This window comes from Anser brachyrhynchus (assembly GCF_964034855.1).
Source record: "Anser brachyrhynchus genome assembly, chromosome: 1".
Taxonomy (NCBI): Eukaryota; Metazoa; Chordata; class Aves; order Anseriformes; family Anatidae; genus Anser; species Anser brachyrhynchus.
The window spans coordinates 45,678,416-45,702,245 of NC_137694.1; the positions used below are offsets into that span (position 1 = coordinate 45,678,416).

Consider the following 23,830-nt stretch of genomic DNA (forward strand, 5'->3'; position numbering starts at 1 on the left):
ATGACTCATACACCAAGGGCCCTGTAACTTATAATTCAATCATTTTGTTGAAAGGAATTTGTTTAAAACCAAAGCTGGGCTTAATGAATATTGGAAAATATATTTTAAAAATGGGGGAAAATTCCATTAGTGCTACAGTAGTAGACAATGGGAAGAAATTATCCAAACTACAGAAAACTTTCTCAATATATCACCACTTAAGGAATTATAATTGTTAATACACTGCAGGCTGTCCTTCCACATATTTAAAATACAGAAATTTTAGTATGTCCAAGAAATGCAATGTAGAAATGTTGTATTTTGAACCATTTTTGATTCAACTTTATAGAGACACTATACTTCTGCTGTAGAAACACCTATACCCTCAGGCATGATAACTTCCACACATGACAATATAGTAGTGAATTTGTTAAGAAAGAAATGGTATTAAAATTGTATGGCAGATACTTTTCTCTGTTCTTGTTAGTAGTTACTGAAAGGTGTATGACTGAATTGTTATCATCTCAGTAATAAAACTGATGAATTTCCTTCCTAAAATAATCTCCTTGCCCTACTCTCCACAATTGCCATATTGCTTTTCAAAGAAAAATAAAATAATAAAAAAAAACAACAAACAAAAGTGATTTCTGCAGTGTAACATTTTAAAGCAGCTCCTCTCCCACCTTTCTGTCTTACACACACACAACAACTGACAAATGTTTCCCACTGATATATTTGTTTCCTCTTTCAGAATCCCATCTCTCTGTCTTGCTTGTCTCCTCCTCATCAGTCTGTGTCACTTTTCTCTCACCAGGTTCCTTAACACCACCACAGAAGGCTACTTCTCCTGCCGATCACTCTCTGACTGCACCATAACTCTAACAGATGTACGAAGGAGGCAGTTCCAACATCAGACCTCTTCTAATTACATAATTACAACCTCCAGAGTGTAATAAATTATTATTATTATTATTATTTTTTGAGCTGGAGGAAAATTGTATTAAATGAACTTATGTAAAATTTCACAGACTACCAAGATATGGACTAATTAAAGAAGGATCAGAGAAGGACAATAAGAATAATCATGAGTTTTGGGAAACTTGACCTAGAGGAAAAAATGTAAAGAACTGGGATGATTCAAAATACAGAAGAAAATGCTAAGCACATAACAGTATGTTTATCTATCTATTTATTTATTTATTTATTTTTATTTATAAAATATGCAACAAGTAGTTGTGACTAGGAAGAGAATGAACTGCTCTCCACCTTCTGAATGAGGCAAGAAATAACAGGATTAAATTGTAGCAAATAAGATTTAGGTCAGATACAGAAAAAAAAAAAAATCAGGCTGAACAGTGCTGAAACATTAGAGTGATTTGTAAGGGAAGGCTTCTGACGTTAAGGCAGAGGTTAGACAAACTCTTGGCAGTGTGTCACTGTCCTGCCCTTGGAGCTGTGGGAGCCCTCCAGTCTCCTCTACTGCAATTTGCTAGAGGATCAAGTAGTTTTTAAAACATTATAAAATCAAACCTCTCTTATTTGGCATTGTTCATCTTCATTCTGCCCTGGAAGATGTGATAATACAAGGTCAATGAAACAGAGTATGTCATCACAAGAAATAATACACTAGGAAACATGAACATAGCATGAACCAAGTACTAGGAAAAAAAAGAAAAGGCAATTCAGAGAGCAAATAGTGGTTAAATTTCCTTTTCAAAGCCACAGATCTGAAAGGGAGGTTCTATGCTCAGCACAACTACCTCTTGGATTTAGCTGTGCCAAAAAGCTGTGAAGCCCTGAAGTGTTGTTAGGGCTGAGTTAATAAGTAGGATTTCCATTGGCAAGGGAAACAAAGAATTTTGTAAATGGAGTCAGAACAATAAAGAGCAGTGCTGGGGACTGAGACATCACTGGTATATTTGGTATAAATCCCTGACATTCCTATCAGGAACAGGATGTAGAAGAAATGTGGGAATGTTTGAAAGAGGATGAGAGATTCAGCCTTGGGAAAAAGGCAGGGCTAAGAAGCAAACTCAAAGCGCTCCACAGGACAAGTGCTGGGAGACCCAGAGTGGGAGAAGCAGGACAAAAAGAATTACTTAGTTCCCCCGGTGTGGCTGAAACAATGGCTCAAGCAGGAAGACCTTTAAGTGTTAAGTATGAGCTAAAAGTATTGTTTGCCATATTTTCTGCTTAAGTTTCAGTACCTAATCCTTTGCTAAAGTAGGATGTGTTTGCTATTTTTATTATTATTATTTGGTATTTTTAGTAACCTCAGGTGAATCTGAAAAGACCAAGGCATAGCACCTTCCCAAAGGCAACAGATGCAACTAAAATGGGTCCACATGTCCCATCTAGTACCAGTCTGGGATTTCCAAGAGTTGGGATGTGGGGCTGGAAGGATCATAGGGTGCTTGTGAGTGTTAAATGTGGGGAAAAAATCCTATATCATGCTCCCATGGGGCTGTTAACATAATATGTCCTGGAAAGACGGCAGAAGTAAAGAGAACTCTTGACTCTGGAGAAATTAAAACTGTCACCCATCCACCCCATTGTTTTGCTTTCACCATTCTAAAATGTAATTTTTGAACATTATTTGTCTGCAGTACTTTCTGTGGAATACAGCATTATTTTACTTACAATCAAAATGAATTTCTGAGATCTCCAGGTTCTGTAGGCATCAAGATCAAAATTAAGAGGTTAAGGGCATTAGAAAGATATCATTTTATAAGCTTCAAGATCAAAATTAAGAGGTTAAGGTCATTAGAAGCATATCTTCCCTTTGTTAAAGACATACACTTGACTGAGAACAATTCAATTTACAAGAGGCTGGGACCTCAAGAGTAACACAATGTAACAGATCAGTGCTTTTGGATATTACCTGGATATAGCTTGTTGACAGTGCTCTAGGGCTTTATGGACAGTTAGTGAGAATGTTTTTTCCAGCCTTCAGAGAGGTGTATATGCACTTTTTAGAAAATACAAATTGTAAGTATTCAAGAAAACCTGAAACATATTCATGCTTCCATTGCAAGTTTTTAGGATGTGAATGTGACAATCTCTGAACATGGAATGAGAGATGGATGTGCAAGTAGTTCATTCACTTCCAAGTATACTCCGATGAGATCTGTACCAAACTGTGGGTCTGGCACTGTACCTCAGACTACTTATCTAATTGTACTTTCCTGTAGTCACAGGAAGTAAAATGGCAGTGCAGTGAACCTGACTACAAAGGCTGCTGTCAGTTCTTTTCTGCACCAGGGTTCTAGTCAGGGCTTTAGAAAATCTGGTTTTCTTTTATATTAAACAGTATCTGATGGAAAATGTCCTTACAGGTAATCTATGAAATAAATTCAGAATAAAATCAGTAAATAAATATTTTTGCTAGGTATACATAGTTAGTCCTACAGGAACCTTTCAGTGATCAGCTGTGATGACATTTAAGAGAACTGCATTTTATTTCAACACAGAACTGAACAAATTATATGAAAATGAAGAAAATTGAACACTATTTTTAAAAATGTATAGTTAAACACATGAAAAACTTCAATTTGATTTAACTTCAAAAGTCATAGTCCACATGAAATAACATGTTTTCATGTGTTTCTGGATTATATAAGCACTTTTAAACATTCTGTTGTCTTTTTCCCCCCATTTTCTCTTTCACAAAGCTAAATCTTTCTAAACAACTATCATGGCATCAAACTATCAAACACCTAATTTTAAAAATTCAAAAAAGTTTTCACATTTTTTTTTCTCAGCTAAAACTGGTTGCCCCCTGATTTTACTACTAACAGATTTGTCTTTACAGTGGGGCTGTCCTACCTGCATCACATTATAGTGTATTGCTGTAAAGAAACATCAACTTCTTTAGCTCATGTCCAGGAGAAGAATGCAATCCCAGCCTGGGGCATCACTCCTGAGTTTTAACGCTGTGATATTACATATCCAGTGATGTTCAGTGTTATGGTTATATATGTTTCATCTCTGGTTTTGCTAGTGATTTCTTGGGCAAGCGGATGTTTTCTCTGTGCAGTTTTTCTTCAGCACTGAAATGGGAATGACACTTTCTTCCCCACAGTTGTGATGTGTAGACCCTGAACAGATGTTCTGTAAGTGCTTTGAGGGCCATCTTGCAAACAGTAGATTTGGAAATGGACTTTCATTCCCTCTCTCCTTCACTATCTTCAGTTATGTCATACTTCATATATATATACGATTTGTCTTAAGATGGTAAGGGCTTGTGCAGTATTTCTAAATGTATTTTATACCCAGATTTTTTATATGGGAGCTGTACAGTGAGAAGATGTCTTTTCTTACTTGTCTGCCCTGATTTAATGAAGATATACCTCCATATCTTGACACTAGCTTCTTAATGCTTAATAACCGTTATCTTTTTCCCCCTCTACTCCAAAACTCCAATATGTTCATCTTCCCCATATCATTTTCACTTTGTGCCTTTTGGCTGGTGTAATGCATTAGAAACACACATGGATTCTGTTTCCTTTTGCAACATGGACAAAAAAAGTCCAATATTTAAATGTAAATTGACATAGAAAGCACTCATCAGTTCACAGTCAAAAAAGCATAGAATAGGAGATGTCAAAGACTGGAAAATCTGTAGAAGCATAGTTTGGGGGGATGGATGTAGAATTGAATGTTACAGTTGTCTCACAATTCTGTTTGCTGTTTGTTTTACACTCTACCAGTATGGGGGTGACCCTACAATCCATAGATCTACTCATGTAAAGCTGCAGATATCACCTGGGGACAAGAAGAACAAAAATGTGTATCTTTAGCAGTTTAAAGCTATGTTGTGTGCCATATATCTGACCCAGTTTCCCCTGCTGGACACTGGCAAGCTGATATATTTGCATCAAAACTCTGGTTCTATCATGGCTCTAAACCCACTAATCCTGAGAAGTTGCCTGAAGGCTTAGTCCCGAAGAGCAGACATCACAGGTGTGATTCAAGGCAACTATGTTTAGAAGTCTGCACTGGAGAGGAACAGGCACCTTCAGGGTACAATTCACTTGTTCTATTTTAGCCTTCCATCCTAGATTGAAATGAATTGCTGCCCAGAAGGACCTGTTACTTCCCAGCCAGATATCTATTTTGCAAACAGCCATAGTCAAGAAGATTTTTTTTTTCTTCCTCTTTTGGGTCTCTGTACCTTATTTTCACTGGGTCCCCATTACCCTCCTTCCTCATCATCCACCCCAACTTCTGCAGTAGTGTAGATACGCTAGTTCCTATAACTCCACCTTCATGGGTGGCTCTAATTCACTCTCCTATGAATTTCTGAAACTAATGATAAAATCCATAAACTTGCACTGGGTTATTGACCCTAGGTACTCTATATAGAGTAGAGTACAAGCTTCCCTCCAGACAATTGCTGTTTCAGGACATTTGTTTATCCCAGTGCTGTCTCAGAAAGCCACAGTTTCCAATAGCAGTGGCACTCATAGTACAAAATCAAGAACATGAAGGGCCAGGTTGTATTCTGCATTGAGCTACATATACAGACAAACAACAACAGCAACAACAACAACAACAACAACAAAAACAACTTCCAGCCAGCTCTTCTGTGGCAGTAAGAGTGCTTGAGCTTCTCCAGATTACCCAGGAAGAGTGGTCACAGATCTGATTATTAATTTGTGAAGGGCATAGGCACAGAAGTTTAGGAATGGAAAGACAAGTTCCTAAGTGGAGAAAAACATATAAAAAGAAGTGTATGGTTTTGGGAATTTCTGGAAGTTAGGCTAACATATACTAAAACTGGGTCAATAGCTGCCTTTCACTTAAGACAAATGTAAAAAGTATTTGGGATCCTGTTTGGAATGGATATATATAAAAACAAATGAGAAAAAAAAAAAGGAAAAAATGAGCAAAATAAGCAGGAGGTTGGACTACGCACCTCCTGAGGTCTTTTCCAAACCAAATTATCCTATAATTCTATGAAAGGGCAGGGAAAGAGCCAGTCCTCTGGACTAGGCATGAGTGCTTTGTGATATGCAAACAAACTTGAGAGACACAAGTCACTGCTCACCTAGTCAGAAGAGGTAGATGTGCATACACTGGGAGGAGGAAAAAATCACAATTTTAAAGAAACAGAGCTGGTAAAGAAAATGATCCTAAGAAAAATCTTTAGAGAGAGAACTTTTTGCCTCAGAGCTGGCTGACAAGTGTTCAGTATTATGAGCAAATAAAGCATCTTCCAAGTGATTCCACCAGACTCTAAGGAAACTTTATACATTTCTTTTCAACAAACAGGATTGCAACAAAGGGAGAAAAAACTTCCTTCTGCTTTTCACTCCCTGGTCAAAATAGTGTGCAGGGTTCTTAACTGGAGCATGCTTCGGGTTACTTGGTGAAGGGATTTACAAGCCTAATCTGTAGAATAGTAGAATAACTCTAGAGCTGTTAAATCCCCATAAGGCCATCAAATTAAGGTCTGTTTCAAAACAGTTTCATATGCCTGCATTACAACAGATCAGAAAAAGTGATGCATGTAAACATGCCTGCATAGCTTTCTCCTGAATGTGGACAGCTTCTATTTTAAATAAATAAAAAAATGCATTACAGTAATGTGTTTTATTGATGTTTGGTAATTGAGAAAATCAGACGTGAACAATTATTGGAATCATAAGAATGTCTTAAGTGTCTCATTTAAATTTATATTTTAAAGGGAATGGCCTGAATTAAAAAAGGTAGTATTAGACCGATTAAAAAGACTTCATGTAATTTTCCTCTCTCACACATGCACAAATAATAAGAAAAGAGATGAAAGTCACAATATATTCATTAGAATTTAGGAACTGCCGGTCACTACCAGTCAAGCAAATAAACTAGCTGATATACTGCTTTCAAAAAGCATTTTTCCTTCTGAAACTAAGCCAATTAAACTAAAAATGTGAAAAGAATACACTAAAATCAGATGAATGGGTTGTAACAGCTCATTATGAAAGATAATTTTCCAACCAATTTAATTTTAAAACCTAAATTCAAACTCTTACATTTTCTACATAATGAAAAGGTTTATATTCAATGGTAGGTATGTCACTTCAGAAACACAGAAAGATGTAGGAAAACTATATACTTCTACTTCTTATGTATAAAAGTATGTGAAAGTCCTTGATTATTGAACCCTTATAACCAGCATATAATGGCATTTTTTCAAAATATGATATTTATAAACCAACCTGAAAGAAGGTAAAAAAAACCAAAAAACCCACAAACAAACAATAACAAACAAAACAACAACAAACAAAAAAACAAACAAAAAAACACCCACACCACTACCATCAAAAAAAAAACAACACAGAAAACAAAGAGAAAATTTCCCCAAATCTACCAGTCATTAAAAATAATGGTAATTTTGCATTTTACAAGATGGAGTTATATTTTTGAAATTCCAAATGTACATGTCTCTATTGTTTTCTTCTGTCTTCATTCATTTTCAGTGTGGAGGTTTTCTTCTTTTTGAATAGTTTTGAATTTTAAACAGATTAAAGAAATGGTTGTTACAAAAGTAACCTCAAAGGTCTTATATTAGTGCTTGACAATGGAGACTTCAGAAAGGAGAATCAATCTTATTTCTTATAAAAGGAAATATCTACTTGAGTCTATTAACAGAAACAACAAGCTACACCTAAGAAAAGTAGTAAGTACTGCACCATGAAACTTTTCAAGAGGAAAGAAATGGGTTTCTAAATTGTTCCACCTACAAGGCACTTTTATAGATTCTTTCAAAAGCTTTCATGTATAAATACAAGTTGTCTGTACACAGAAGAGAGTTTTGTAAATTAGATAGGACTGTAAACAGAAGGACATGACTAATTAGGACAGAGGTTTCAGTCAATGGGCTATCTCAGAAATGTTATTTCCTCAGCTTTATTAAACTGAATTTACAACATCACTTCATTACCAGTCTGAAACGGCAAGAAATGAATACATATATACGCAGTGAATAATGTTGGTTTTAATTTGGGTCCAGAGAGCCATAAACTGAAACATCTTTGTCAATAAAGACTGAGCACTGAGGTCATTTGACTAGCTCTATTTGTGAGGCTGCTACTGCAATTCAAATACAGTTAATCCAAGGCGCGCAGCACCAGTACTCCGCTCACTCCATGACTGAGCTAACCTGGCATACCAAAGAAAGAAAGTGGCCGATGAGAGGACTTGGAGCCCCTGTGCCAAGAGACCATGAGGAAGGGAATTTTCCTCTCCAGAATCATGCTGCCCTCCTGGGACTGCTTGCAAGGGGTGCAGCCCTACACCACTTCGTGCTGCAGGGGAAGACTCAAACAATCCCTAACCATGAGGGTACTACAGATATTTGAAATCATCACTATTTGTTCAGAAACATAATGCAGTAGATACAATAACATCTTTTCAAAACAAGCTCAATGCCAAAATCACCAACACAATATGAGAACCTGAAACACACTCCTGGCATTTCCATATACTCTGTCTTTCTGCTCCCTACAGACAGCTCTAGATTTCTGCTCATTAAGACAGCACAGTCAGGGAGAGTTGCAGCAAGCCAGTCATGTCACCTTTGGGCAATAAAAACTCTCACTGTGCATTAAGTGATTGCAGCCTTGTGGATTAAACTTGGTCCTGATGCCACTGGCATGCAAATAACATCTCAAAAATAATTGCCGTTTAAGAGCAATTACTGTAAAGGGAAAGGTGACTTTTGACATATAGGGGACATCTCATATGAAACATGTACTGTGTTTTTTAATCTATCTCCTGTCTGTTTTTTCCCTTGAGCCTGGTGTCCTTCAAAAGTTTTTTGACATCCTGATTTCTAAAGATTGATGACAAGAAACTCTTTGACAAAAAAGCCTACTCAGCATTTCTGAAGGAAAAGAAGTATCTCAAGGGCCTTTATATCCTTTTCCAGTTACCAACATATTTTCTATATTACCTCTGCACTTCATGCAAAAGCTATAGGTTTTTTACAAATGTAAAACAAATTTTCAGCAACAGTTACATCTAATTTCTTAGTCTACTAGCTTTACACAGTCCTGTTAAGGAGTTTGTCAACTCAAAACATGTATTTCAGGGCTCCGTCAATCATTCAAAAAGGTAATTTTTAAAAACTGTTCACTGAAATTTGAGTTCAGACTCTCTCCATCCAGACTTCTATGAAACTCCTTAAATTTCTATTCAAGATTGTCACTGTGCTATTCAGTGGACATAGTATCTGAAAGTTAAAATCATTTCCCTCAGAGGCCCAGGTAGCTGGAAACACCTCCACTGTTCAGTGCCAATGTTTTTTGGTACAGAGCACTCTCTGGAAAAATACATCTGTTTATTCATACCTACACATTTTTCTGTAGAACACTGCTAAAAGAGACTCCACTTGCTACTTGCACCAGATAATTAACTCACAATAAATCTTTGGGAGACTAGTCTGCTTCTAACTTGTTCTGACTGAACTTGGATGAAATGAACAGCCTTATGTTTAAATTAAATAGCTGGAAGCACTTTACTCGTAATGCTTGTGGTGGGCTTGTATTTCAGCCTGTTACCCTTTTTGCAGGAATAGTTTATGTCACTTTGATGTCTCCATCCATGATTTGTGGATGCAATCAGACACAGTGCTTAAACATTAAATAACAAACTGCACCTGCTAATGATGGGATATTATGCTGTTTGTGAAACTGAGCTCCTGCAGGCTGTGTAATTTGTACTGTAAGTTCATTAGCTGTAGTTATTTGCATATGGAATAATAAGATCAGGAAAGTGAGAGACTGAAATAACTTACTAGAGTGCATGAAAGCACCATGCAGTAGAGTGCATGAATGGTTGGTATTAGTTACAGTAGTAGATCAACATTGAACTTCTCCTGATCTTCTCCAAAGACCAAAAAGTCCTAATGTTGCCCAAATGCAAGTTATTCATACTGGAGGATATCCATGCCACTGTTACTCACAGCTTACTGTTACACTCATTGTAGCTCTAGCACAAAAACAAAATTCTCTCCCATATGTCAAGTGACTGGAACATCTACATAGTATTTTTCATTATCTTCAGATTGATACTAGCTATCCTTGTTTTCAATGTGCCTATACTTGAGAGCACATGTTTGTGTGCCCAAGGATGTATATGGGTAATTATGGACAACTGGAGGCACTGAGAGTAATTAGAAAAAGGAGGGTCTTCCATCCTTATTAAAAAGAGAAAAGAATGGGAAATAACTTGATTTTATTTCTTCTTGAAAATATCCTCGAGTATGTTTTAAAATTAAATCAGCATGGAAAGAAAGAATGTATAAACTGTAATACATACAAAACCATGTAATTTAAAGTGCATTAACATGAAAAGATCCCTCAGCTGACAAATAGTTGCAGAGCTGTTGACTTAAATGATAAGGTGACTGCCAGCAATCTGCCCCATTGCAATCAAAGAAGTCACACATTATTATAGAACAGAAAAGGAAGATATGAACTGTATCAGAAATAAGAGACTCATTAGGTCAGCAACCCTTTTAAAATTATTTTTATTTATTTATTTAACTTTTTTCCTAGCTGGAGCTATATAGTTTTTCCTAAAAGGAATCCTGGTAGCCGTGAGTGACATCCTCCATGTGGCCTGACCTACCATGGCTGTGCAGTATGGGTGATTATCACCCACACAGTTGTTCTGGTGCTTCCTAGTGGCAGGGTATATACTGCACAAGCATCACACTGTGCATGCACACAGATATCTTCCTCTCTAAAAAAAAGGCTCAGACAACAGCAGACACAACATTCGTGGTGGAAACTTTCCCTAGACACCCTTTTCTCTAGTGGATAGTGTGTTTGTAAGAGTAAGTTCAACATGACAGGGGAGAGATATGAAGACCAAAGGAAAAGAACAGCTAGGAAAAAGGATTACCTGGCAGAATGATTCACCTGACCTACACCCTGCTCCTGCCCATCACATAAACTATCCTCGCAAGCTGCAGATAGTTACTAGGCCAGAGGCTGAGCACTCTTATAAACTGTATGCCTTGACTAAATTAACATCTATAGCAGCAATAAATTACGTACAAACCATCGTCCTTTCAGTAAATGAATAAACTGAAGTCATAACTGAAAAAGAAACTTATAGTCACTCAGAAGGCACTGATACTTTATTGTGCACTGCTTCTCAGGGAGAGACAAATTACGTAAGCTAAGTTTATAAAACACCTTTTCTCACTCAGCCACTTGGGGACTGGGAGTCAACTTAATTCTTTTCTGCCCATGAACCACAACCAGCAGCAACATTTATGTAACAGGACCCTCATGAACAATTGCAGTGATGACGCACAAGCTAGAAAAAAGTGGATCAGTCTGACATAATTGTTCTAGCTCTGCAGTACTACCAGCAACAAGAAGAAAAGTAGTAGATGTCATTTTTTGCCAGAAAGAAAGATGATAATATTTGACTGTGCTCAAGAGGAACAGCTTTTGATTGTGACATCTCATATTCACATCATCACTTTCTGAGCATAACTATATTTAAAGTTTCAGTCTTTGAAGTTCCTGTTTTTTTTCATACTTGTTATTTCTAACTTTTACCTCACTTTGACATGGTCATAAGTCTATTTTGGTTTTACACTCAGGGACAAGCCAAGAGTCACAGAGACACTATATAGTGTGCTCTTTCTGTCATCTGTAATTTCTCACAACATTCATCATTTTAAACCAGTCTTCAAGTTGCTGCTAAATATATGTCTCTTACTGAATACATGTTTCTAGCCCCTAAAGTCCTGCCCCATTAGCGCAAAATTACAGCCACATTAAGAGAAACTGCTTTATAGAACTACTGCTACCTCACCATGAAGTAATCTATATCTGTCTCCAAACTTGAAAAGTCATAAAATAACAGTATCCTCTAATTATACTGCATCAACTACTGGAAAAGATCTTAAAACAAACATTCAGGTACAGCTTATGCCTGATAGCAGATATTTGTTCATACAACAAAAGTGAAGCTTATATTGAGCTTTTTTCCCCTTTCTTTCTTTCTTTCTATTTTATTCTTTTTCTTCAGAGAACACCTATTGTATACACCAGCTGCATATCTGCTGCCAGATGTTGCCCCAGAAATGTCAGCTCCTGCTTGAGGCATGGAGTGAATGCAATTAGGGACGCCCTGGTGACAGCTTGACACTTCTGGTAGCAATGTTTAAATTTTTAATCAGGCACGCAACACAAAAAACATATTGTTTGGATAGTTCCTGAAAACTGGACCAGCACACTAAAGTAACATCTTTCATGTGGGAGACACAAAGATGAATGTAGAGGCAGAACCCCAAATAGATTGACTGCTTTCTGTAAAATATCATAAACTACTTCCTGAAACATATTCCACGTACAATAACCGTGACAAGACTTGCTTTTTAGGGTGGTAAGCAATGCTATTGCTTTAAAGCAGTTCATTGGTTTTATATTGAAATATGAGTATACATAAATATGCAAAATATATGAAATATATAAAATACAGGGCCTGAATACTACTTTCGCTACTTAAGTGAATAGTTTCCCTTTACTAAATTTCTATTTATCAGTTTCTACTGGGGTGTCAAATGCCTTTTCAAATAAAGTCTGTATCAAATCAACTTACAAATCATAAAGTAAAAATTTGAGACACAATTATTAAGGAAAATTTATTTAGTACATTTAGTGGTACAACTGCTCTATATTAAGTAGTTTAGTGAGAAGCAAAAATAAAATAAAAGAGATCATGCCAAGCTCAACTTAAAAGTAGTCTATTCCTAGGGCTACACGGCTAGATCCTACCCAGCATCAATTCTTTTTCTATACACAGTAATTACTTAAATCTAAAATGACCCTCTTTTTTTCTCTTTCAAGAATTACAAATCCAAGGGTAGTTTGTTTTTGTTCAACCTAGGTAGATTTCTTTGCAGTACCTTACCTCTGTCCTGCATTTGAATTGCATTGTAGTCCAGTGTAAATACGTTGCAGGTGAACAAGCAATGCCTGTTAACTGTTCCATGATGGCTACCTCTGTGCATGATCTATTAGTGTAGTATGATTTAAGGTACCTTATTAAAAACTGTATCCACACACCAGCACAGCATAGTTACTGTTTACAACTTACTTCTACTTCACCATTTAGGATAGGAACTAAAATATATTAGTTGAAGCTGCAGCAATAATTTAGGTTAGGGGAACTAAGCTGGATTTGGACCGAGAGGTTGAATTTATAAATCCTTATTCCTATGAAATATCCATGTGCCCAATGTAATCCTGACTCTTCATTTTCTCTTGCAAATATGGGCTTTCCACAAAAAAAAGCTGGGTTTTTATTGTCTCAGAGGGATGAATGCTGTATTTTGAATGACAGAGACAATCTGCATTTTCTCTTTACATAAAAGAGAAAAGTAAATGTTTTTCTTTTTCTTAGAGTCAATAGGCTGATCTTAGTCTCAGGGTAATCCTGGACTTGGATGAATATGAAACATACCCTCAGAATGTGGACATTCATTCTCTGTCTCCTGATAACCATTTGCCGGTTAACTCTGGCAGGCACGAGTCCTACATAATATTTACAGAAAGTACCAATTCCTGTTTGCAATCTTATAATCTTTGGTAAGAACTTGCTTCATTTGAAGACTGTTCTCTCCATTCTGCCCAATACACAAGCCTGTTTCAGAGTATTAAAAAATCAAAACAGTGAGGTCGTCAGGAATCCCAGAGCCAGGATATCATACTTAGTTACCTCTCTTGTGAGAGGCTGTAAAAAGGACAAATAAAGATAATAAATTTTATATCTCACTGAAAAGAAAACACAGTCTCTCTTCCCAGAGTGACCTATATTTTGCATTAACTTTCTTAGAGCTTCTGTGTACATCATCACATGTGTTGGATGTGATCCATACTGGGCTGGGACAGCACAGTAAGTCCTATACGAATGGACTCAATATACACAGAAAAGCAAGGAGAAGGGTCACAAAAAAATCTATGCTGTTCCACTACATTAGCATTCATTCTTAGACCTCTGTTTTCCATACTTTCACTAATTCAGTGATCTATTCCTTGCTTTGAGATCCCCTTGTTGTTTACCACTGGTTATACAGAGCACAAAAACTGGAAGAACTTGCATAGGACAATGCTGTGGTACAGACAAAAAAATTTGAGTGTGAATTCATTGGGCAATACCTCCAAAAAGTTATCACCATTTTCTACCATCAGAAACATATACCTGTTCAGGTCTTTCTTAGCTACATGTTCCTATTATTTTGCCTCAAGTTATCTCAACAGTCATGAATTCATTTCAGATTTACTTTTTCATTTCATACAGGTAAGTAAATATTTCACTCCCTTCACCCAACATTTCCTAGGTATTTTGCTGTGTTATGCTTCTCAGTGAGTCACGGCATTGTTACTGAGGAATGTGGTTACAAAACAGCTGTGTGAATTGCTCTTTAGGTTTTCCTCTCTGCCACTGATTTCACTTTAAAAAAAAAAAAAATAGGACTAGCGTGTTTGAATGTCAATATATAGGCAGCCAGAAGCCAAAGGAGAATGAACCCAGCACCACACAAAATTCATGGAATATTAAAAGTTTCTTTCTTTCAGTCCAGCAATTACAACCTGTTGCCTCTGTATAAGTTGTCTGGCCAAAGAGACAGAAAATTCTCTCATTTTATCTGTAAGCAAACTTTTCCCAGTGGAAGCAATATGTTTCATATGAACAACAATTAGAAAACAGACCTGCTGTTAAAATATTCCAGAACTGAAATTCATGTCAGTAATCTCACCAAAAAAGAAAAGTAGAAATCATGAGAAATAATCTAGGCATTAACAAATCACACCACTTAGTTTAAATCTAAATGTTATTCAGCACCGTTTTTACTCTACAGAAAGGGAAAGAGAGTGTACAATGAATGTACTTATTTCCTTCAGGATTATAATTCAATTTGGAAACTAAAATGGTCATAAAATATACATGTTAGGTTTTAATTTTTAGGTCAGAGTCATACGTTTAAAAAGATTGGTATCCTAGCCTGAGTCATGTAGCACAGCCTCATTTTGATCGTTCTGAGTTTAGGAAATGTACAATTACTGATGCTGGCAAGAAGTCACACCAAGGCCAAATGAGATTAATAAGAAATAAAACTGCATGTCAGTAGCATAATAGAAACTGAAATGAATAATCAAATAGGCAGAACATTCATGCAGCCAAGGCAGCAAACTCCAAGTAAATGGGCTTGAAAGCCACAGGAAAAGTCTATAGTAAGCACTTAAATCATTAAGTTGAAAAAGCTCTCTGTACAGAATGCTGCAATAAGTTTCATAATACTTAAATTATAAAATGATTTCATAACTTTCACTGCTGAGCTTAGCACAGTAGTAAATGGCAAGATCTGCAAAAATCACAAAGTAGCAAAAGAATGAAAAAAACTGTTGGACAGATTTATCAATTAGGAAAATTCATTCCATGTTCACTTTCTGTCCAAACTTCAGAGACATTTTCAGTGTCTCTCCTGGTGGAAGTAGAGCACAATTCTAGGATGTGAAGCTGAACAACCACAGAAATGCTCCCATGTTCTTAGGTCTCAGGTTACAACTCTTACAGACAATGGTACTTTTACAGGAAGCAAAAGTAATAAGGGAACGATGGCTGCCATTTAAAGCATCTAGCAACTACTGCAGCATCCAAGATGCTAACTTCCAGGTTATTTCAAGGAATGTAACTGTATGGTATGGTAACTGATGTAAACAGTGACATGTATTTATACAGTTATATCTACCAGTAACTGTTCATTCATTCACTTAAAAAAAAAAAAAAAAAAAAAAAAAACAAGGAAAAGAAGAAAGGAAACATTGTCATTATACTGGAGAGAAACAGCTTCCCTTCCATCATTCCTTCCCCTGGTATTCTGCGAAGGAGTGTGCCTTTCAAGCACACAGGCAGAATATCTATACATATACCAAGTATTCAGTGACAGAAGGGGAGAAAATGTACAGCACTTACATAGTTGACCAAAGCCTGTAACCTGAAAATTCCCGTACCATTTGCATCAGTGACAGCACAACAATGCATATCAATATCAGTGTAAGATGGTCAAGCACTAGTAAAGCTAAGTATTCAGAATATCTGTTCTACATGGAAGTGAGACTTAGGTCCTGTTTAAACATGCACAAGAAAGTTTAAGAAAGAACATCAGCAAAAAAGAGTCTCTTTGAGCCCTGTTCCTGCTACCTATCTTGTCAATACACTTTTAGACAGATTACATTCATTTTATACTCCTGTCCAGAAAAGATTCACTTTTTTAGGTCATTGTGCTAGAAATAGCATTGACATAAAAGATTCATATGTACTGTTCAATTATTTTGATGTTTAGGATTATGAAAGTAGGAGAGATTTTAGTCTGTTTTCAAGCTACCAAAATACCACCTAAGTTCCTGTGCCTAAGCTGACAGGAAAAGGAATGCAGGGGTCTTTGGAAAAAATCCCAAGAACCTCAGCAAGGAGTGGAGCAGGAAGGTGGCTAAAAGGAAAATGATGTGAAGAAGTGCAGATTGCACTCCACAGAATGTAGGCCATCCAAACCCAGCACTTGTTTTCTCTATAGCACAACTCGGTGGATGAAATTCTATGGCCTACTTGTGCATCAGGTTGAAAAAGATGACTGTAATGGCCTGTTTTGGCCTTCAGTCCATGTGTCTCATTTTCCTTCAAGCTATGCTTTCCTGCTGCTCTGGCAATAAGTAGCCTATATTTAGGCATGTTTAAAAGCACTTTTCCACTACTACAACAGAACAAAGGAGTTTCAGAGTAAATACAAACCATATACTGCCCAGCTTTAAATGTTGATTTTTATTTTTTTTTCAGGGAAACTCTCTTACCTCTTTTTCCATCTGAAGTCCTTCTGCCCTGATATTTCTCTCAAATACTTCCCTCTTTTCTGTCTGTGGATTGGATTTTCGATATACCAGGATGTAGTCAATCCGACATTTCCCATCTCTAAAATATAGTCCATTGGCTTTGTTTTTGTCAGGTACTTCCTGTAAAGAGAAAGTTAAATATTTCAGTAAAGTTAATTAGCTTTGGTAATTGCTGTATCACCATTTGCATCAACAATTTTCAGTAATACTCAAAAGGAAAGATAAGGAATCAGAACAAGTCGTTCAAAATCGTTCGGTGTTTTGCATACAGTTGTCTGAAGTTGTCTGAAAGGACTACAGACTTCCCCAGTTCAAAATCAGGAGGTCTTCTTAGGTAGATATTTGCTGAGACAGGGATAGGAAAGAACAGAGAATGCAAGTCAACCTTCCTCCCCTGTCACTTTCCAGAAAATGAGTAATAACTTCTTACAGAGAAGTTCTCTTCAAAGCAGAGAATCACATAATTGAAATTTAAATTTGAAAGAACTTAGTATGGTAGAATACGCATGAGAAAAATAAACAATGGCTTGAACATTCACTGTGCTGAGAAACACTAAAACCTGGCGCAGAGATTCTCGTTGCTTTGTGATAACAGTAGTTCCTCTGCCTCACAGGACACAGAAAAGGAGATGAGTCTTGTACCTACCTCACCATACCTCATCAAACTAACTACAGAATTTTATTGGTTTATGAAAAAGCTGAGAAAACCCACTGAATTTATTTGAAAATAATTCCCAGTGTTTGGTCTAACAGTACATAAATTAAATATTATTTCTTGGCTATTTCCAGCAAAGAATGTGTCTGTTCAAAAGTTTGCTCTGAGAGAAGGAAGCAAGATGATTTCACTGTTAAGAAGAGGTCAGGCGGGTCCCTCTCCTGAGATCTGAGAGGCAAACTGCTGGTCTTTTTTAGAAATTCATGAAATGAAATTCTCTACAGCTTCTCCTCGCAATTTAACACTACTTCCACATAATACAAATCTTACTCAGGGGTTAAGCTTTTGCTTTCAAACAAGTTGAAATTGTGTGTCTGTTTGTGAATTCGGACTTTTTCATATAAGAAATTTACACAGTGAATGGAATACATGGCACTTGATATACACAGAAACAAACAGCTCTCCCTCAGAGGAGGATAATGGGCAGGGCCTCCAGGAATCTTAAGATGAGTTGAACTCCAAGCTGAAGGGAGGATTAGGCTAATTCCTCTTTCTTTTCCTACAATTTGCTAAGTCATTCCTGCCATAAAAAGCCATGCCCAAAAATGTAGGATCTTATCTCTGAAAAAAAAATAAAATTCACCTTTCACTTGTAGGAAAAGTAGGAAATTTTCAAAATACTTTCTCTTAGGAGAATTGCTTTCTGATTTAAATCACAAAACATGAACATATTTACCATAATAATAATAGGTCGTGTTCTTACTGAAAAATGAAAAAAAAGAATATTCCCATTCAAGGAGTTCAGTGTAAACTGCTTTCCTGATTCTCAGTGTGCATTTTCTTTTAAAAACAAACAAACAAACACAAATGAAAGCATCCTAAATATCCCATCCCTTTGGTACACCCTGTTTACTGAAGACAGAAAGGCAAATTTTTCTAAGATTCTTTTATTACAGTGCCTGACTCCTGACACAGCTTAATACAGACTTGATATAGTGGGAACAGTTCTTTGGGCTGAAAATGAAGGCAAGAAAAAAGATTTAAGCCCTACGGAAATAACAGTAACAAACCATTTATATCTATACTGCATATCATGCTGACAAATGTTATTATCAGGATATCAGAAGTATTTTTCACAGAGCATTAAATATGAAAACAGCTTAGGAAGCACAGTCATTTTTTTTCTTTTCTGTAAGCTATCTATGTTGGGGAGACATGAAAAACCCAAAAGGGTATTTAAACAAAAGGGTACGGCAGGAGATTTAGAGTTGGGGGCAGCTTGGTGGTCCTGCTCTGATTGCTAAGCCTTCTACTGAGCCATTCTTCCTGTTCTGTAAGTCCCACAGACACTATGTGTATTTTATCAAGTAAAGCAGTGCCATAGGAATGGGCTCATAGAGTAGAGTAAAATAATCTGGGCAGAGGGCCTGCTGTCCACACCATATAGGCTTGAGGGCTTACTTTTGGTCAATTCTAATTTGGTTCATGAGACACACTGGCCATTATCAGGTGGATTACATCTCACCCTTGTCTGCACTTGGAAGTCCTTTTTATTTTAAGAATATAGTATGCCAAATCCAGAGTGATTTGACTCTATTTGACTGGTGTGGACTCTGAGAAGAAACCCTTGCTGTTGCCCTCTTATAGCTGTTCTAGCCTGTAAAGAGGATTTATAGACTGAACTTGTACTTATAAATACTCTGAGGATGCAGAGATCTTATATGATATGGAGACACTTAAGCTGGCTTTGCAGCATTAGGAAATAGCAGTTGCAGGGCTTTTGCAGTGTCCACAGTATTCCTGGCTTCCACTATTCTAGAGACTTTTCTGCCATCTTGGAATTCACCCTTTCCAGACATTGCCTCTTCTTTACCTCTGTCATGACTTCAAAATTCACTTTTCCTGCACTGATTAAAAAAACAAATAAATAAAATCTAGAGCTGGGTTTGACTGCAGCTTTTATAGTCCCACTTTTGTAATCTATTTATGTATGTCAAATCTCCATTCCTTCACCTGAAGTATGCCAAAAGATAGTGGCAGAACACGGAAGACTTCACCTAAGCAATAAGTTTAGTATTTCTGGCTATCTGCAGGTTTAATGCAGTACGCATATCCAAAGTTGTGTGATTCAGAACTCTTTTTCAGGAACACACTAGTTCCCATATCCTCAGACCCTCAACTGGCAGCTGTTAATATTCATAGGCATATGACTCATACACACATACATGCTTGGAGGTCTTTAGACTAAAGGTTTACTCCAAATATTTCAGTACCCCAAATCAGAGAATTTGTAATCCTGACAGCTATAGAGACATAAAATGAAACTTTTTAAACAAAAGTGTAGTTAAGAAAATAAGGAAATTCAAAGTTTTATCTGCAGGTCTTCTAAAAGATAAATCAGAATGGACTCCAGTGTTCGCTAATTTAATGACAGATTATATTTTTTCTTCATTGCTAGTTATTTTGGTACTTAGTCATTATCAATATGAGTGTTCAATTAAGATTAGATCCTTGAATTTTAAAGAGATCATCTTTTCCTGTTGTTTGTGGCTACTTGAAATTACAGTGCCCTGCATGCAACTTCACAATGGGTAGAGGTGGTTAATACTTGTGGTGACTTATGCGGAAATAGAAGAAGCCAGAACTACTCAGTTTTTACAGCACAGTTCTAATCAAAATAGAAGTATATTTTCCCCATGTTTTCTTTTTTTTGTAATGTCATTCTACCCATTTAGATTATAATTTTGTGGATACTGCAACTGTATTTTTTCATATATCTTCACTGGTCAGTATATTCTTCTTGACATCATAATATATTTAATTACATGGAGCTTTTTAAATAATGAAATTATCTATGCTGCAAAATCAAGTGCCTAAAAGTTAAAAAGTAACAGATTTGTAGTTTTCTGTGAAAGCTTAAATAGTGTTTTTCTATAGCCATCCTCATCACTGAAGAAGACAGGGATTTGATGGAAAACTGATGTAGTTAGCATATATTCTGGTAAATAGACACAAGAAAACTGAGCTGAAACTGGGTATCAGAAGTGCCATAAAGAACATCAGAATTCTTATCTGCAATATGAATAACAGTTTTTTGGCCATATTCTCTAGTGCAATTTCCAATTTATAACAAAAATTGTTAAAACTAACATTATTTTGCACTATGTTAATAACACTACACCCAAATATCATCAGAATTTTGAGTTTAGAGTGAAGACTGTAGGGGTGACTTCTACAATTTAAATATCAAAACTACTTAAATTAGCTGGAATCTCAAGAATGGGGCATATACACTAATTTAACTTGAAGACAGATTTTATACCAGTTCCATTATTCTGCATTCCTTAAGTACGGAAGGGTAATTTAATACTCCATAGAACAAAAAGCTGAATTCATGCATACCTGGAGTACAGCTCCTAAACCATTTTTACCTTTAATTTTTACCTTCTTTCTGCTGCATTTTGACAATACGTCCTAGGATTTAGGTTTTAAAATGTATACCTAATACCTTATGTTTTTTAATCAATGCTAACATGGGAACGTGTAATTTTTAATTCAGCTGTGTCTGAATGAAACATAAAACTAAGAAATGATGTATCTTTGGCCAAAGGGCAAGCCAAATCCTTATCTGGCTCTGTATCTGTGAAGGAACTGTTGATAAAGCTCCATCCATAAACTGTTCCTGGGATCTTCTGGTCAAGCATTAACAACTGAAGCGAACAATATTTTATCTTGTCAGCTAAACAAACTGAAAAGAAACCTTTGTATTTTTTTTCTCCAAAGTTTTTGTAATATAAATTCATTTTAATGGATTGAAACAGCAACAGCTAAACAGTATCATTTCATTCTGCAGTTAATCAAGGGCCTACATGGACTTTGAAATATTTTTCATAGGCTACAGCATCCCTCAGCTCCAACTAAGACTTTCAATTTTCTGGTATTTTTTTTCTCTCCTCCCCGCCCCCCCCCCCCCCCCCCTTTTTATTTTTCCTCTTATACATATACATTACTCTTTTCTACGGTTATGGGTACACAAAAAAATAAATCCGTTCAACTAGGAAATTTCTCAGACATTTTCACTTTCCCTTTAAAAAATAACAAATAATACATCAAACAGTTGAAAAGTGGTTTAGCAGCATTGCTAAATTAACAGCAGCATATATTGCTCTCTGTCATCACTTGTCCTCTTGATCATCTTCTGTTTAGCTTTCCTCCTCAACATGCAAAGACCACATACCTTTCACTCCATCCTTTACTTAGACACCATATGGTACATGATCACAAAATGCTACACAGGAATATTATGTCAGGTTACCCTATTATAATGCAAGCAGGTGAAGAGGGCCCTTTGTAAATTGCATGGGAAGCTGGGGAAGAGCAGTGAGAGAAGGGGAAGATGAAATTGTGAGCAAGGTCAAACATATCTCTGGATGGCCTGAATTTAGTTGCTTTAATTATCTGTCTAAACATTCCAGGAGCACAGCTCTCTGAACGCTGAAATTCTAGCACAAGGAAAATCTCTGACTCTTCTAAGCAGTGTTTTACAAAGTAGCTTGCACCACAAAATACTTTAGCTCCTGAAGAAGACACTGTCTGTCATTATATCTCCTAAATTGTATCTAAACCAGTAAATAAAAGAGGGTCAGGGCCGGGGCTACAACAATATCTTATGGTCTTCCATGCTTCTTAATTGTTAGTTATGTTTTCTGACAGTTCTGGTCTGCGCCAGTCAGTGCTCTGCCAAAAAATCCTCAGGCACAGCTTGGAGGTAACAACAGACCACTCCAAGTAAGTAGTCTGGATACAGCCACACTCCTGAGGCAGGGGAAAGGAGGCCTCAGGGCCAGAGGTGAGTCCCTTGACTTTTCACTTCCTGAGGAGATAGACCTAGTGTCCATGAGCTGTAGGGCAGTCAACGTAAAGTTAAAGGGTACCATGTTTTTTTCTGCATGAAGGACACAAAATAGAGTTTCAGCCCAAATTTTCATATTTAGGCTATAATGTTTTGCCTCCATTAAGACTTTATTTAAAAGGGACTATGCGATGAACATACCTGCCCAGTATGTTCTCTGCATCACCATTATGCACCATCAAATCTCTTCTGTTCTTTATTGGATGGGAATGTGCTACGTATTTGACACTAAGTACCTCTCACAAGAGATTTATGATAATTTCTCTTCCTTCCTTTCGCCTAAGGGATTAATATAGGCAAATATTTTCCAGTGTTTTCAGAAGCAGTAAAACATTAGACTTCGCTGGTTCAGAAAACAAGTAGACAACAAAGGTCTGTATAGACATTTCAGTGGGTATGCATGAAGCCAGTAAAATCTATTTTGAGCTTGAGATATTTTGTCTCAAATTAAGATTGTAATATTAAAATTATAAACAAAGTTTATAATCTTAGACTGGAAAAACAATCCCCCTACCAAAGGTCAGATAAAAGATGTCTTGCAGAGAATGAGATTTTAAATGAAACTACATTTATTCCCTTTTTATAATGACCATCATATTAATAATTTTCTGTGTTCTTACCTCTCCCACTACTTCCAACCTGCTGGCATCATCAGAAGTACTGGTCAAGTTACCATGGTGAAGCAGGGAGTCATCATCTTTGGAAGGGCTGTTCACACCTTCTAACTCATCAAAAAAAATGTTGACATCCTTAGCTACTAAAAACAAAAATAAAAACATGTTCGAATCACATTTGAGCCAAATGAAGACACTGAGTGTAACACATCAACAACCCCACTTTTTAGTTCTGCTCTAAGTATCTATGTTAAGCTTAAAATCTCCTGATGCACATTGATGGAGATTTAGGATACCATAGTACCTCTCTGATGTCAAATAAGTAATCATCTGTCACAGTAAAACATACAGTAGCTATTTGCTTGGCTTCTCTCTTGGGATAAGTAGCTAAATGATTGCTTTCTGGATTATTATGGCCTCTGAAAATTTATTTCTATAAGGAAGATGTTTTTAACCTACTACAAAAAGTATCCAGTTAGAACTTGTACAGATCTGTGGCAGAAGACCTCAGATAAGTACTACTACTTGAAAGACACTGAATAAATGAGCCTGAGGAGATGATTGCCTTTGTACAATCTGGTATCTTTTGGTACATGTAATGCTAGCACATTCAGATCTACCTACTGCACAACCCTCAGACATGCGTGAAACAATAGCTTAAGTCTCTAGGACACTATTTTAATTAAAACCAACCAGCCAAATAAAACAAGCAAACAAACAAACAAAACAAACAACCCCCCGAACAAAAACAAAAACAAACAAACAAACA

General features: G+C 36.5%; 1 protein-coding gene across 3 annotated transcripts in view; it reads right to left on the bottom strand.

Moving 5' to 3' along the window:
* The window catches only part of ANO4 (anoctamin 4), a 224,567-nt gene that overhangs the window by 82,405 nt on the left and 118,332 nt on the right, over nt 1-23,830 (bottom strand). For all 3 annotated transcript variants that reach the window (XM_080595542.1, XM_080595543.1, XM_080595544.1), the window contains 2 exons: nt 23,068-23,204; nt 16,842-17,000 (listed from right to left, as the gene is read on the bottom strand). In XM_080595542.1, the coding sequence (XP_080451668.1) occupies nt 16,842-17,000; nt 23,068-23,204 (296 nt within the window). The remainder of the gene's footprint in view (nt 1-16,841; nt 17,001-23,067; nt 23,205-23,830) is intronic.